Raw genomic sequence first — 13,036 nt, forward strand, 5'->3', positions numbered from 1 at the left:
TTCTTCAGAACGTTCCACTACAATTTATCGGTGTTAAGACTCTGCCTTCCTCTTCAGCCCTATCTTTGTCAGAGGGGAAAGTGCTTAGAAGTTGGATTAGTTCTTGCAGGTTTATGAGGATTTGGTTTTGGGGGTCACTAGCTTGGGGAGGAGGTGTGCGATTCCTCAGGCTCAGGACAGGTGGGGGTCACATGCCTCGTCAAACCCAGAAGGTATAGCAGGCCTGCGTGTCCTGGCCAGGCCTGCACGTCCTGCATCCTGACTAGGCCTCTGCATCTTGGCCAGGCCTCTGCGTCCTTCCCTGAACATCTGCATCCTGGCCCAGATGACTGTGTTCTAGCCAGGATGCAGGACTTGAAGATGGACTAAAAACAGGGACAATCGGACCAGAAATTATTAAAAGAAAGGGAATGCGCTAAAGAGTATATGAAAAAACATTGTTCTGGAGTAAGCATAGCGGTATGTAATGAATGATGCTTTGCAGGTTTAAAGAAAAAGAAAAATGATGTAAAAAGTATAAAGACAGAGGTAATCTACATTAGACACAACAATTTAGAAAGAGTAAAACTTTTGAGGTCTTAGAACAAAGGAAGGAAGTCATTATATGTATATGTATGTAATGACTAGATTAGAATGAAGATATGGTTTTATTTGTAGATGTGTGTTTTTTCGTTTTTTCTTTCCTGTTTGTATAGTTTTATTTTGGATTCGATGTTTATAATTTTTGTTGTAATTTTGCATTGAAAATTTTTAAAAAAGAAGAAGGATTAAAAACAGAATGTAGCTCCAGAACCATGAGAACCGTTTCTTGTTGCAGAAGCAGATTGTTACACCCAGTGCCAGATTTATGTATAAGCTAAATAAGCTATAGCTTAGGGCCCCACTCTCTTGGGGGCCTCCAAAAAAATTTAAAGGAAAAAAACCTGGATGTACATTTCCAAAATATAAGATAAAAACAATAAAACCTACATACAGCAACAGTGTTTTGTGTTGTGTAGGCTCCTATGATGTAAGTAATCAAAATGTAAGTAAACAAAAAACAGCGACAATTTGTTGTTGACGAAGGACAGCTGGACATAAAAGGGGCCCCATTACGTTCAGGGCCTCATCAAATCTAAATCCGGCCCTGGTTACGCCAAGGTATGAGAAACTGAATTTCTCTCTTCTATGCAGCCCTAAAAAGCACAGGGCCCCAGCCTCTTTCTGCCACTTTATACATTTCCATCTTCTCTAGAGCAGGAAGAAAAGAAAGCAATATATGAAGACCCACCAGCGGTAAAAGCCCCAAACTTTCATTACAGGTTACAGGGAACCAGACAGAGGGCCTTCTCGGTAGTGGCGCCCACCCTGTGGAATGCCCTCCCTTCAGATGTGAAGGAAATAAGCAGCTATCCTATCTTTAAAAGGCATTTGAAGGCAGCCCTGTATTGGGACGTTTTTAATATTTAATGCTGTATTGTTTTTAACACTCGATTGGGAGCTGCCCAGAGTGGCTGGGGAAACTCAGCCAGATGGGCGGGGTATAAATAATAATATATTATTATTATTATACAAAAAACAGCTCCCGTGTTCAAAGGCCTAGTTCTTGGCCTTTCCTAAAAGCTTTGCCAACTCCTTTAACTGATTGTGGGTTCTATCCAATTACAGTGGTACCTCAGGTTAAGTACTTAATTCGTTCCGGAGGTCCGTTTTTAACCTGAAACTGTTCTTAACCTGAAGCACCACTTTAGCTAATGGGGCCTCCTGCTGCCGCTGCTCTGCTGGAGCACGATTTCTGTTCTCATCCTGAAGCAAAGTTCTTAACCTGAAGCACGATTTCTGGGTTAGCGGAGTCTGTAACCTGAAGCGTATGTAACCTGAGGTACCACTGTAATGCCACCAACTTCTGCTCACACATTAGAACTTTCTCTCCACACACCCCCCCCAAATTTGCTCAGGGGTTTCCTGCAGCCCTCTGGGGCCAGTTGAGGGCAGTGTAGGGGGCACATAGAGGCCGAACGACAACAACTTCATTAGATCCAATCTATTATGTCTGTTAAAATTGTAATCACAGTTTCGTAAGTTCGTACTTGCCCACAGACTTCCCCAAAAGGCCTTAAACGAGTTAGTGTGTACTTAGCTGTGTCATCTTTAAAACAAGACCCTGGAGGACTGTTTCAAAGATGAAGGACAGCAGGGCTGCAAAATATTATTAAAATCTTTATACTTTGTACCATGGCCTCTCAAGCAATAGATCATAAGGTTACCTTTACAATACTATTAAATATTTGTCACTTCCCTAAGATCTAGAGGTGGTGCTGCCCAGATTTGGATTGCTTTGGAAGGAGAGATCTCTTGAGGATTATGGCATTTTGTAACATATAGGGAAAGGTTTAAGGTTTAAGGAGTTGTTATGTTTTTGTATATGTTGGAAGCCATCCAGAGTGACTAGGGCAATCCAATCTGACGGGTGGGGCTACAAATAAAATATTAATAATAATAATAGTTGTTGTTTTGTTGTTGTTGTTTACGTACATACATACCAGTAGAGGATAACTGGAGGCAAGTGGCATAAGGACTTCTAGCTGACAGGAGACCTGCTTCCCCCCAGCAGATCCCTAGAAAGACACAGGCTTCTTCTAAAACAGGGGTAGGCAACCTAAGGCCTGGGGGCCGGATGCGGCCCAATCACCTTCTCAATCCGGCCAGCAGACAGTCTGGGAATCAGTGTGTTTTTACATGAGTAGAATGTGTCCTTTTATTTAAAATGCATCTCTGGGTTATTTGTGGGGCATAGGAATTCGTTCATATATTTTTTTCAAAATATAGTCCGGCCCACCACATGGTCTGAGGGACGGTGGACCGGCCCACAGCTGAAAAAGGTTGCTGACCCCTGTTCTAAAAGCTCTCCCCCTTTCAAGATTCTGCCGTTCCTTCTCCACAGAGATATTAAACTCCCAAGGCAGGGAAGGATGAGTAATCTTCCACAAACAGTTCTCACATTCCAGGGCGATCTTTCAACCCTTAGCTTCTGCTGAGGAAATACCAACCACTCATTCATCCCAAACCTTTAACTGAAATTTTCCAAACAAAGATATGGCTGGCACGGTTTGGCCAACATTCGTAACTATACTTCCTGTTATATTAGCACCAGCCAACTGTTGCTTGCTGCAGCCTTGTGATCTTGCACAAAAGGAGCAAAAAATTCAGAATAGGTAACATAGTTTTGCTATACTTGGCACCTATAAAGCCTCCAATTAAATTCTATGATATCATGTAGAGAAGGTCTAGGAAATATCTTTGCCTGACATCTTAGAGCAATGGTCATGTTAGTTAGGGATGAGGATGAGAATTGTAGTCCAAAAATAGCTGGAGACCCAAGTTTGGGAAACACTGTCTTAGAGCATGGGTAGCCAAACTGGTGCCCTCCAGGTGCTGCTGGACTACAACTCCCATCATCCCTCACCATTAGCCAAGCTGGCTGAGGCTGATGGGACTTGGAGTCCAAAAAATCTTGATGGGCATCATGCTGCATAAAACCTGTGATAGAGAGCTGCTGCAAGTCAGAGTAGGTGGGGAAGTACTTAGTGAAATAGCTTGTATACATACTTACCTTGAAGTAAGTTACTTATGAGAAAACGTCATAGGACTGCACACTGTGTTATTTAAATCCCTTGACTGCTTCAGCAGACCCTCCAAGTGTCTCTCTTTTCCAGGGACAGTCCCAGATTTACAGAAGCCATCCCAGATTCTGATTTGATCCCAGAATGCCCCACTTTTCCTCAAGATGTCCCAATTTTCATTAGAGAAATGTTGGAGGGTATGCGAACCCAAAGCCAAGGAGATAAGTAACTATATAACCTTTAGAAGACATCTGAAGGCAGCCCTCTATAGGGAAGTTTTTAATGTTTAATATTTTATTATGTTTTTATGTTGGAAGCCACCCAGAGTGGCTGTAGCAACCTAGTCAGATGGGTGGCGTACAAAGAATAAAATTATTGTGGTGGTGACAATGATGATGGTGGAACAGGACATCCTATTTTCATCGAAGAAATTTTGGAGGGTATGCTTCAGCATTCAAGTGGAATTTTAAAAAATGTGCAAAAAAAAAAAGTGCCTTTATCCATTTGCCTTTTCTTTTGTTTCCCTCCAGAACGCAACTGTTCCTATTTCACACACTTTGTCTCAGGAGAGAGCTCAGAGATTTTTGAAGTGTCAACACAAAGAGGTAAGAAAAAACCGGTAAGGCGGCCATCTTGTTCTAACTACAATATGCCTCACACAATGAATGTCCAATTCAGGAGGCATGGAATGTAACGGAAAGACAAAATGGGCAGCAATGGGAGGCGTTCCAGGGATACAATTGGATGACACAGTTCTGTGGAGTTAGTTGAAAATTCATATGGTGTAGCTACATAAAGGTTTAAGCTGCAATCTTATGCATCCTTACCTGGGAGCAAGCCCTATCGACTCCATGTGGCTTCCTCTTGAGTCGACATGCATAGGATTGTGCTGCTAACTGGACTTTCTAGAGCTGGGGACAGGGTTCATAGTCATAAGTAAAATTTCATTCTTAGTAGTAATGGAAAGCCTTTCCCCCTCCTATACCTGTGTTCTTACTACACAACATATTTTAACATGTGGCTATAGTGTTTAGCTATCCTACTGCTGTTATTTTGAATTTTTTGTTTTTCTTGCAATAATTTTTTTTTTTAATTAAAAAGGTTCCTCTTCTTTCTATCAGCAGCCAATATAGCTCAGTCAGTCTTGAGAATGGGGAAGGGCCCCTCCACAGTTTGTTGATGGGGATCAACCTGTTGACCTTCATCATCTTTTTCAGTAGTAATATGGCATCATTACTGCTAAATTCAAGTACTTTTACTGCAGCTGTCTGATAAAAACTACCTCAACAATACACATGGGTAACTTTTATTTTGTTTCAGAATAACAAAATTTTAGGGTGGTATTCTTCTCTTTTTATATTTTATTTTATCTTATCAGATCTATTATATCCTGTCAGATTTCTTATCTCTCACCAGATCTCCTACCTCTTATCAGATCTGTGCTTCTTCCACCACACCACACCAACCCAACATCTTATTTCTTAATTCTTCAATCCTTGCATGAGGCAGGCAAAAAGATGTTGGCAATTTTTCTACAAATCACTGTTTTAAACCCCATGAAAGTTTGTTGTTGTTGCTGCTGCTGTTGATAGTAATAATAATCTTAATAATTAGTATAATAATACTAATAATAATCTGAAAAGTTCCCTTCAGCCTTTATGCTGTAAATCATAAACATTATATGCATAAAAGTCTGGATTTCTGCACACATTTATTAGCTGTTTGCACACTATTAGAGGCATCCATTTGATCTCAAAAACATGTCTATCCCATCATTATTCACTTCAGAGGAAATCCTCAGAGTGCACTGCTAAAAAAGTTTTTTTTAAGTGCACAAACCATCTCAAATTCATTTTTCAAAGATGTTCAAAAGCATTTTAAATGTATGTCAGCCTATCCCAAGTGGAATCAACCTGTATCAGGGCCAAACTAGATATGATGGCAGCAGTTTAAACTGGAGGGTTATGGAGGAGAAATGTGCTCACTTCACATTTTAATGCAAACCTACCTTATTTGCCTACCCCAAGCCAACGCATGAAACAAAACACAGTTGTCCTGTTGTCAGGCCTCGGGGAAACGGCTTCCTCCCTCCCTTTGGTCGTGGATGAGAAGAACAAAGCAAAAATAGTCTATTACCAGTTAAAGAGATTTTAATATTCACAGTGAAAGAACAAAAAGTCCATTCTTGGGGGAAAGGTGGTTCCAATTAAGGTTTCCACCCACTTCACCCTGAGCCACCCCCGTCACTTTCTCATCTGGCAAGCCTTATCTGCTCTCCATGACCTAGGACTGATCGGTTGGACACCTTCCAGCAAAAGGGAGTCTGTTAATTCTCTCTCCCCCTGTTCTTCTTCTCCTAGCTGTTTCCCACTCAGTTCTGCCCAGCTGTTGTCTTCCGAACTATGCCCCTCTGCAAACCACTGCTCCAAATCTATACTGCTCCTGGGCAGCTTCAGGATCCTGGTCAGAAGCAGGGGGAAGGCGAGGTCCCCACCATTCCTCATCAGAGTAGCTCCCCTCAGCCTGGTCTCTGACACCTGTGTAATGTGCATGTCTCAAAATTTTGCAATGCAGTTCTTCTACCCCCCACTCTACTTGACAAAAAATACATCTTATAATGTATGTTGGGGAAGGTATTCACAAAAATGCATATATCTAGTGAAAACGATATACAAAAAGTGTTGTATTGGGGAAACCTTGTTTGCAAAACTATGTGCATATTTACAGGATAACATATACAGTCATACTTCGGGTTGAAGTAGCTTCAGGATGAGCGCTTTCGGGTTGCGGTGACTTCCGGGTTTCGCCACTTGCGCATGCGCAGACGCTCAAAATGATGTCACGTGCATGCACGGAAGCTGCAAATCGCGACCCGTGCATGCGCAGACGCAGGTTGCGTTCACTTCAGGATGCGAATGGGGCTCCAGAACGGATCCTGTTCGCATTCTGAGCCAACAGTGTGACGCGGCAGCTAAAAAAGCCAATGCAATTCTGAGCTGCATCAATAGGAGTATAGCATCTAGATCAAGGGATCTTTAAGCAGAGGCTTGACAACCATATGTCAGGAGTGCTCTGATGGTGTTTCCTGCTTGGCAAGGGGTTGGACTCGATGGCCCTTGTGGTCTCTTCCAACTCTATGATTCTATGATTCTACCACTGTATGTGCAAAATAAAAATGCATAAGGGTTTCTGGGCAGACTCTTATTAGGAAACTGATGTGGGGCAAGCTGAACTTTTGGAGAAAACTGGGGCTGTAAACTGAGGCAGATGGCTGGGTTCTGCACCTTTCACTGGGTGCCATTTTTGCTGTTAAAATCGGACGCTGCCCTTTTCCCCCCTATGTGATTTGGGACAGAAAAACATGAAGGAAAATATGTAATCAGAAAACAACAGATTAAAGTGAAACATGTTTGCCATTTTGCAAAAATCAGTGTACTTATATTGGAGCCAATTAGCAGGAAAATAACCTTCAAGATTTCTCCTAGATTGAACAAACGGGGAGTGGGGCATTGCAACACTTAAAAACAACATAGAAGGCAAATATCAGCCACTGTAATATTAATGCATGGCTGTGCGTGTTAAATATTAAATATATCTGCAAACTAATGCAATATGTAAACAAACCTCTGAATTATTAAACTAACATATCCATCCTTTCCTTGCTCAGACATTGGCTTGTTTGTTTGGCTTCATAACATACAACATACTTAGCTTAGCTATGCAGCGCAAGAGTGCTGACCTGAAGCCTTGGCTCAAAGAAAACAGAGCTGTAAGTGAGATCGGAAGGAAATGTCCCAATCCTGAGCAATATGAGCTTCTCAAACTGCAGATAACTCCAGTCCTGGTCGGACTGCACTGCCAATAAATTTCCAGGCTCAATAGACCTATACAACGTTGTTGTTGTTTAGTCGTTTAGTCTTTAGTCTGACTCTTCGTGACCCCATGGACCAGAGCACGCCAGGCACTCCTGTCTTCCACTGCCTCCCGCAGTTTGGTCAAACTCATGCTGGTAGCTTCCAGAACACTGTCCAACCATCTGGTCCTCTGTCGTCCTCTTCTCCTTGTGCCCTTCATCTTTCCCAGCATCAGGGTCTTTTCCAGGGAGTCTTCTCTTCTCATGAGATGGCCAAAGTATTGGAGCCTCAGCTTCACGATCTGTCCTTCCAGTGAGCACTTAGGGCTGATTTCCTTCAGAATGGAGAGGTTTGATCTTCTTGCAGTCCATGGGACTCTCAAGAGTCTCAACCTTATACAACCTTAAACGGCTCAAGAGGAGGGAGGCCAAGAGGCAGAGATGAATCCGGCTGGGAAAGCGGCATGGGTGTCTCCCCCTACTGTTGTGACAAGCTCCCCTCTCCCAGTCTCCCAGAACCAGGAGAGGGATGAAAAGGGCAGAGGAGAAGTTAGATTCATGCAGATTTTGTCTCAGATTGCTTTAGGGAAACTTGGGGAGAAGGGGACTTAGGCAGCTGTTAGGAGGCAGGGACCTTCAGTCTGAGTGACTGCCTCACTGGGGCAAGACCTCCCGGAGGCCAGTGTGGTGTAGTGGTAGTCTCCTAATCTGGAGAACCGGGTTTGCGTCTCCGCTCCTCCACATGCAGCTGCTGGGTGACCTTGGGCCAGTCACACTTCTCTGAAGTCTCTCAGCCTCACTCACCTCACAGAGTGTTTGTTGTGGGGGAGGAAGGGAAAGGAGAATGTTAGCTGCTTTGAGACTCCTTAAAGGGAGTGAAAGGCGGGATATCAAATCCAAACTCTTCTTCTGCTGCTGCTGCTGCTGTGCTCATTAGGCCTGACACTCCTGTGCAGGTCCTATTTTTGCTAATAAAGAGTTAACTCCAACTTTCTTGGTGTGATATGCTGCTGGCTTGCTCTTGTCAGATAAACATGAAATGTCAAAACATAAACTATCAATTAATGAATAAAATAATAAATGAGATAACAACTGCACATGGAAAGCCTTGGACTGTCATAAGCCTTCACCACCACATATTCTTAATGATTTTTATTTGCTTTAAAGGAATTCTGCAGGACCAATGCGGCTGGAAGAGTTGTCTGAAGAGAGTCATTTTTCCCCTCTGTTTTGTCTTGACAGAATACAGCATTTCTGCAGCTGCCATTGCCATCTTCAGCGTTGGCTTTTCCATCATCGGAACTATTTGTGTCCTCTTATCCTTCAGGAAAAAGATGGATTATCTCCTAAGGCCAGCTGCTATGTTTTACACCTTTTCAGGTAGATCATCACACAAGGGGGTAAATGGATGCAGATTTCATGGTGTGAATCAAATTCAGGGGAAGATAGGGGGGGGGGCAGAATGTTGATAAAGATTGAAATAACAGAGGGGGGCAGATTTGAGTGGCATGCCAAAGAAGGAAACAATTACTTTCACCTGGGAAAGAAACATACTGAGCTAGTTCATTGCTCTTAATTTCCTCTTGGTGTAAGACAGAGACCACATATTGGGCTCCATTTGTAAAGCTGCCTTGTCATTGCATGCTGGTTCTGCTAAGCGTACTCAAACTTCTCAGGATATGTTGTGATTGTTCATTCAAGCCTCTTGAAGTCCTTAGTTATGTGCCTCTCACTTCCCTGAGCAGCTAAAAGTTACCAAAGTTTGCCTTCTTTCTTGGGAGGAGAGCTTGGTCTCGTCGTAATATTTCACTTATTTGCAAATATAGAAGTGGAGCACAGGTAGAGACAAGCAGCTTAAGACAAGCAGCAAATCCACTAATCTTCATCAGATCCCCAGGGAGCCACTCCAGCATCCCAAGATACCTGCCAGCCTCCAGCTAGCTCTCTGTCACCTCTTGTCTTAAATGACAGCTTCTTGTGTTCCTTTTCTCTCTTGCACAGATGCTCTCTCTCTCTCTCTCTCTCTCTCTCTCTCTCACACACACACACACACACACACTTCTCTTAGCTCAGTGATGACCAAACTTGGCCCTCCAGCTGTTTCGAGACTACAACTCCCATCTTCCCTAGCTAACAGGACCAGTGGTCAGGGATGATGTGAATTGTAGTCTCAAAACAGCTGGAGGGCCAAATTTGGCCATCACTGTCTTAGCTGATGGGCGGGGAACACCTTCCTCGGACTCTGATGGGTCTCTCACACAATCCCCCATTCCTTTAAGGAATTTTTTCCTGGCCTTCCTGAAGAAAGAAAGAAAATTTTGCTGGCAAAGGCTACGGCCAGGCCAACCTTCACAGCTTTTGTTGTGTGCATGCAAACACATACACATGTGGCCTGTGTGCATGAGCACACCCAGACTCACAAATGCACAGAACATGGAGGATAAGGCTGTTGAAGGCAACGAATCATATTGGCTGTATCCCACCGATCAGAGGTAAAGGTAAAGGTAAAGGGACCCCTGACTATTAGGTCCAGTCATGACAGACCCTGGGGTTGCAGCGCTCATCTCGCTTTATTGGCTGAGGGAACTGGCGTACAGCTTCTGGGTGATGTGGCCAGCATGACTAAATCGCTTCTGGCGAACCAGAGCAACACACGGAAACGCCATTTACCTTCCCACCAGAGTAGTTCCTATTTATCTACTTGCACTTTGAGGTGCTTTTGAACTGCTAGGTTGGCAGGAGCAGGGACTGAGCAACGGGAGCTCACCCCGTCGCGGGGATTTGAACTGCCGACCTTCTGATCGGCAAGTCCTAGGCTCTGTGGTTTAACCCACAGCGCCACCCGCATCCCGATCAGAGGTAGCATGCCTCAAAATGCCAGGTGCTGGGGAACAACAGCAAGATGATGCTATTGCCTTTATGTCTTGCTTACGGGCTTCCCATAGGCATCTCTGTGACAAGCAAGTGGTGCTGGACTGGACATTCTATTCTATATTCCAGCAACGGTGGGCAATCAGAAAGAAGACGTTGGATTCAGCTAAGCCCAAAACCAATTAAGATCACGACAGCGAACCCTGTTTGTCAGCTGTTTACAGCTTTTCCTTTCTTCCCTCCCTCCAGGCTTGTGCATTATCATATCCGTGGAAGTCATGAGGCAGTCTGTCAAAAGGATGATTGACAGCGATTACACGGTCTGGATAGAGTACTACTACTCATGGTCCTTCGCCTGTGCCTGCGCCTCCTTTGTCCTGCTCTTCATCTGTGGGATTGCTCTGCTGCTCATCTCCTTGCCTCGCATGCCCCAGAATCCCTGGGAGACTTGTATGGATGCTGAGCCAGAGCATTAAGCCACTCCGGGCTCGGATTGCCACTTAAGTAACATCCTATCCCCCTGCTCTGAGCATGCATACGGAAAGGTCAGCTATATATATAGATATTATAAGAGGCCTCCAGGAGACAGTGTAGGATGACTGAAGAATCTTTGGAGAACACTTGTTTGTGGAATCGAAGGGGGAGGTTAAATACAAAGCATCGTTAGTTTAAAACAAAAAATAAAAGTGTTAAGATTACTGGCTCCGGAATCGTGTACAAATAATTGTGCTCTGCGGCACTATCAGTTTGTAATATGCCCAATGTAGATGAGGAACGGATAGCATTAATCCACTTGAATGGAAATGTGCATTTAAGAGAGCGCTTTTATCCATTTTTTTACCCTACCCAGCTTCCATAAAATATGAGGGGGAAGCAAAAAAATACAAGGCATATTCTTGCCTTCCTCTGTGAGTTAACCATATTCTCCATCTCTATCACTGCAGGAGGACTTGATTGGCGAATGACTGTAAATAATGTTACAACTAATCTGTGGAATGTACGACATCATTAAGCGCATAACAATAAAAAAAAGATTTTGGATAATGTCAGGGTGGAAGAGTCTTCCTAACCACATTACAAGCACCTTGCTGTTTAATGTCAGCTTTTGTGATTTTATTTGAGCTCAGTGAGACATCTTGACTGGGAGAAATGGTGAAATCACGTTTAAAATTGTATTTTTAGGATTGGAGGGCAGCAAGCGATCTCCTCCAAATCTAACTTTTTCTAACAAACTGACCCCATATACTCCACATCATGCAGTGTAACAAAGCAGAAGATCACCACGTTTCACCAAGGAAGAGGTGCCACTGAGAAGACAGAGAATAAATGTAGGAGGCACTGAAGAAATGACTCTTTCAAAAAGAAAAAGAAACACACACTTTTAGGTTGATGTTCCTTGAACATCATCAGAACAAAATGTTCAGGGCATTATTCTTTATTTAAGCTCTGAAAATATCTCAAGCCCTGCCTGCCCCCATTTTGAAGGGACATAAAACACAAACCCGGTTTTAGTTTTGACTTACAAAGTCCCAAACAATTTAGGTGCAAGCTATCTGAGGGAGAACTTTCCTCCATATTGACCTACCCAATCACCGAGGTTTTCCAGTGAGGCCTTCCTGGTTGCCTTACTACACTGAGAGAACTGCTTGGTGGTAATGCAGTGGAGGGCCTTTTCGGTAGTGGTGCCTTGTCAGAATGGCCACTCCATTGAGTTAAGGCAGGCACCAACTTGGATCACATTTCAGCGTCTGCTAAAAAATAAATAATGTATTTCCTCAGGCCTTTGATGGATATTGATGCCAGTTTAACATAATAATATATCTGCTTTGGCCAAATGTTGGCTGCTTTGTTTTTTTCAGTAACTAAATGTTGAGGTAATTTTACTGACTTTTTTGTACATCACCGTATCCTCCAACATTTCTCCAATGAACATAGGGACGTCCCATTCCATAATGATAATTTTACTATATATACCTCACATATTTTACTGGGTTGCCCCAGCCACTCTGGGCAGCTTCCAACATACATAAAAACATAAACATTTTTTTTAAAAAAAACTTCTCTATACAGGATTGCCTTTAGACGGCTTGGGGGGTCAGAAAACTCCATACCCTTGTGATGTTTACATGAATAGTGGTATGGAAATAGTTTTAATAAAAAAATGTAAAGGTTGGGACGTTAGTAAAGAGGTTTCTAAATCTGAGCCCTACCATTGTTCTACTGGGCCACACAACTTCTAAAAACAGCAATATTCAACAATCCTTTATCAGGCTTAGCTGCTTTCCTCGTTTTCCCAAAGGCTACCTCACGACATAACGAAGCTGCCTGTCACAATTTGTAAAGGGATTTTTCGCACATATCTATTTATACTGTTGGAGATTTAATTTAATTGCTACTATATCTAATTATATGGAAGCTGAACATTTACCCTGACTTGATTGAGAGAGACACAAAACTTTCCCTAAAAGGTAAATACAGTATCTTTAGCTAGAAGCTCAGTAGCTGTATGCAATATGAAATCCAATTTAAAGTGGGTTCCCTAATGTCCCTCTATCACTTGTCCTGGCAGAAAACCAGAGATTCTGACACAGTCAATATATGCATATAGTCATTTATCTGCAGCGTCTCTGCCCAACTTCAAATCGTGTCACACTTCATTTTCATTAGTATAGCTATGTCAGCTGAGGTAAAAGAAGGTTGTGTGTTTGTT

At 43.0% G+C, this 13,036-nt stretch overlaps 1 protein-coding gene across 1 annotated transcript in view; it reads left to right on the plus strand.

The window, feature by feature from the left end:
- The window catches only part of CACNG1 (calcium voltage-gated channel auxiliary subunit gamma 1), a 28,069-nt gene extending 16,702 nt beyond the window's left edge, over positions 1-11,367 (plus strand). The window contains exons 2-4 of the mRNA XM_083428049.1: positions 4,133-4,207; positions 8,698-8,835; positions 10,576-11,367. Coding sequence (XP_083284175.1) covers positions 4,133-4,207; positions 8,698-8,835; positions 10,576-10,802 — 440 coding nt within the window. The 3' untranslated portion in view covers positions 10,803-11,367. The remainder of the gene's footprint in view (positions 1-4,132; positions 4,208-8,697; positions 8,836-10,575) is intronic.
- The last annotated feature ends 1,669 nt before the right edge of the window (positions 11,368-13,036 follow it).

The sequence above is a fragment of the Podarcis tiliguerta genome (genome assembly GCF_965153285.1).
Source record: "Podarcis tiliguerta genome assembly, chromosome: 2".
NCBI lineage: Eukaryota > Metazoa > Chordata > Lepidosauria > Squamata > Lacertidae > Podarcis > Podarcis tiliguerta.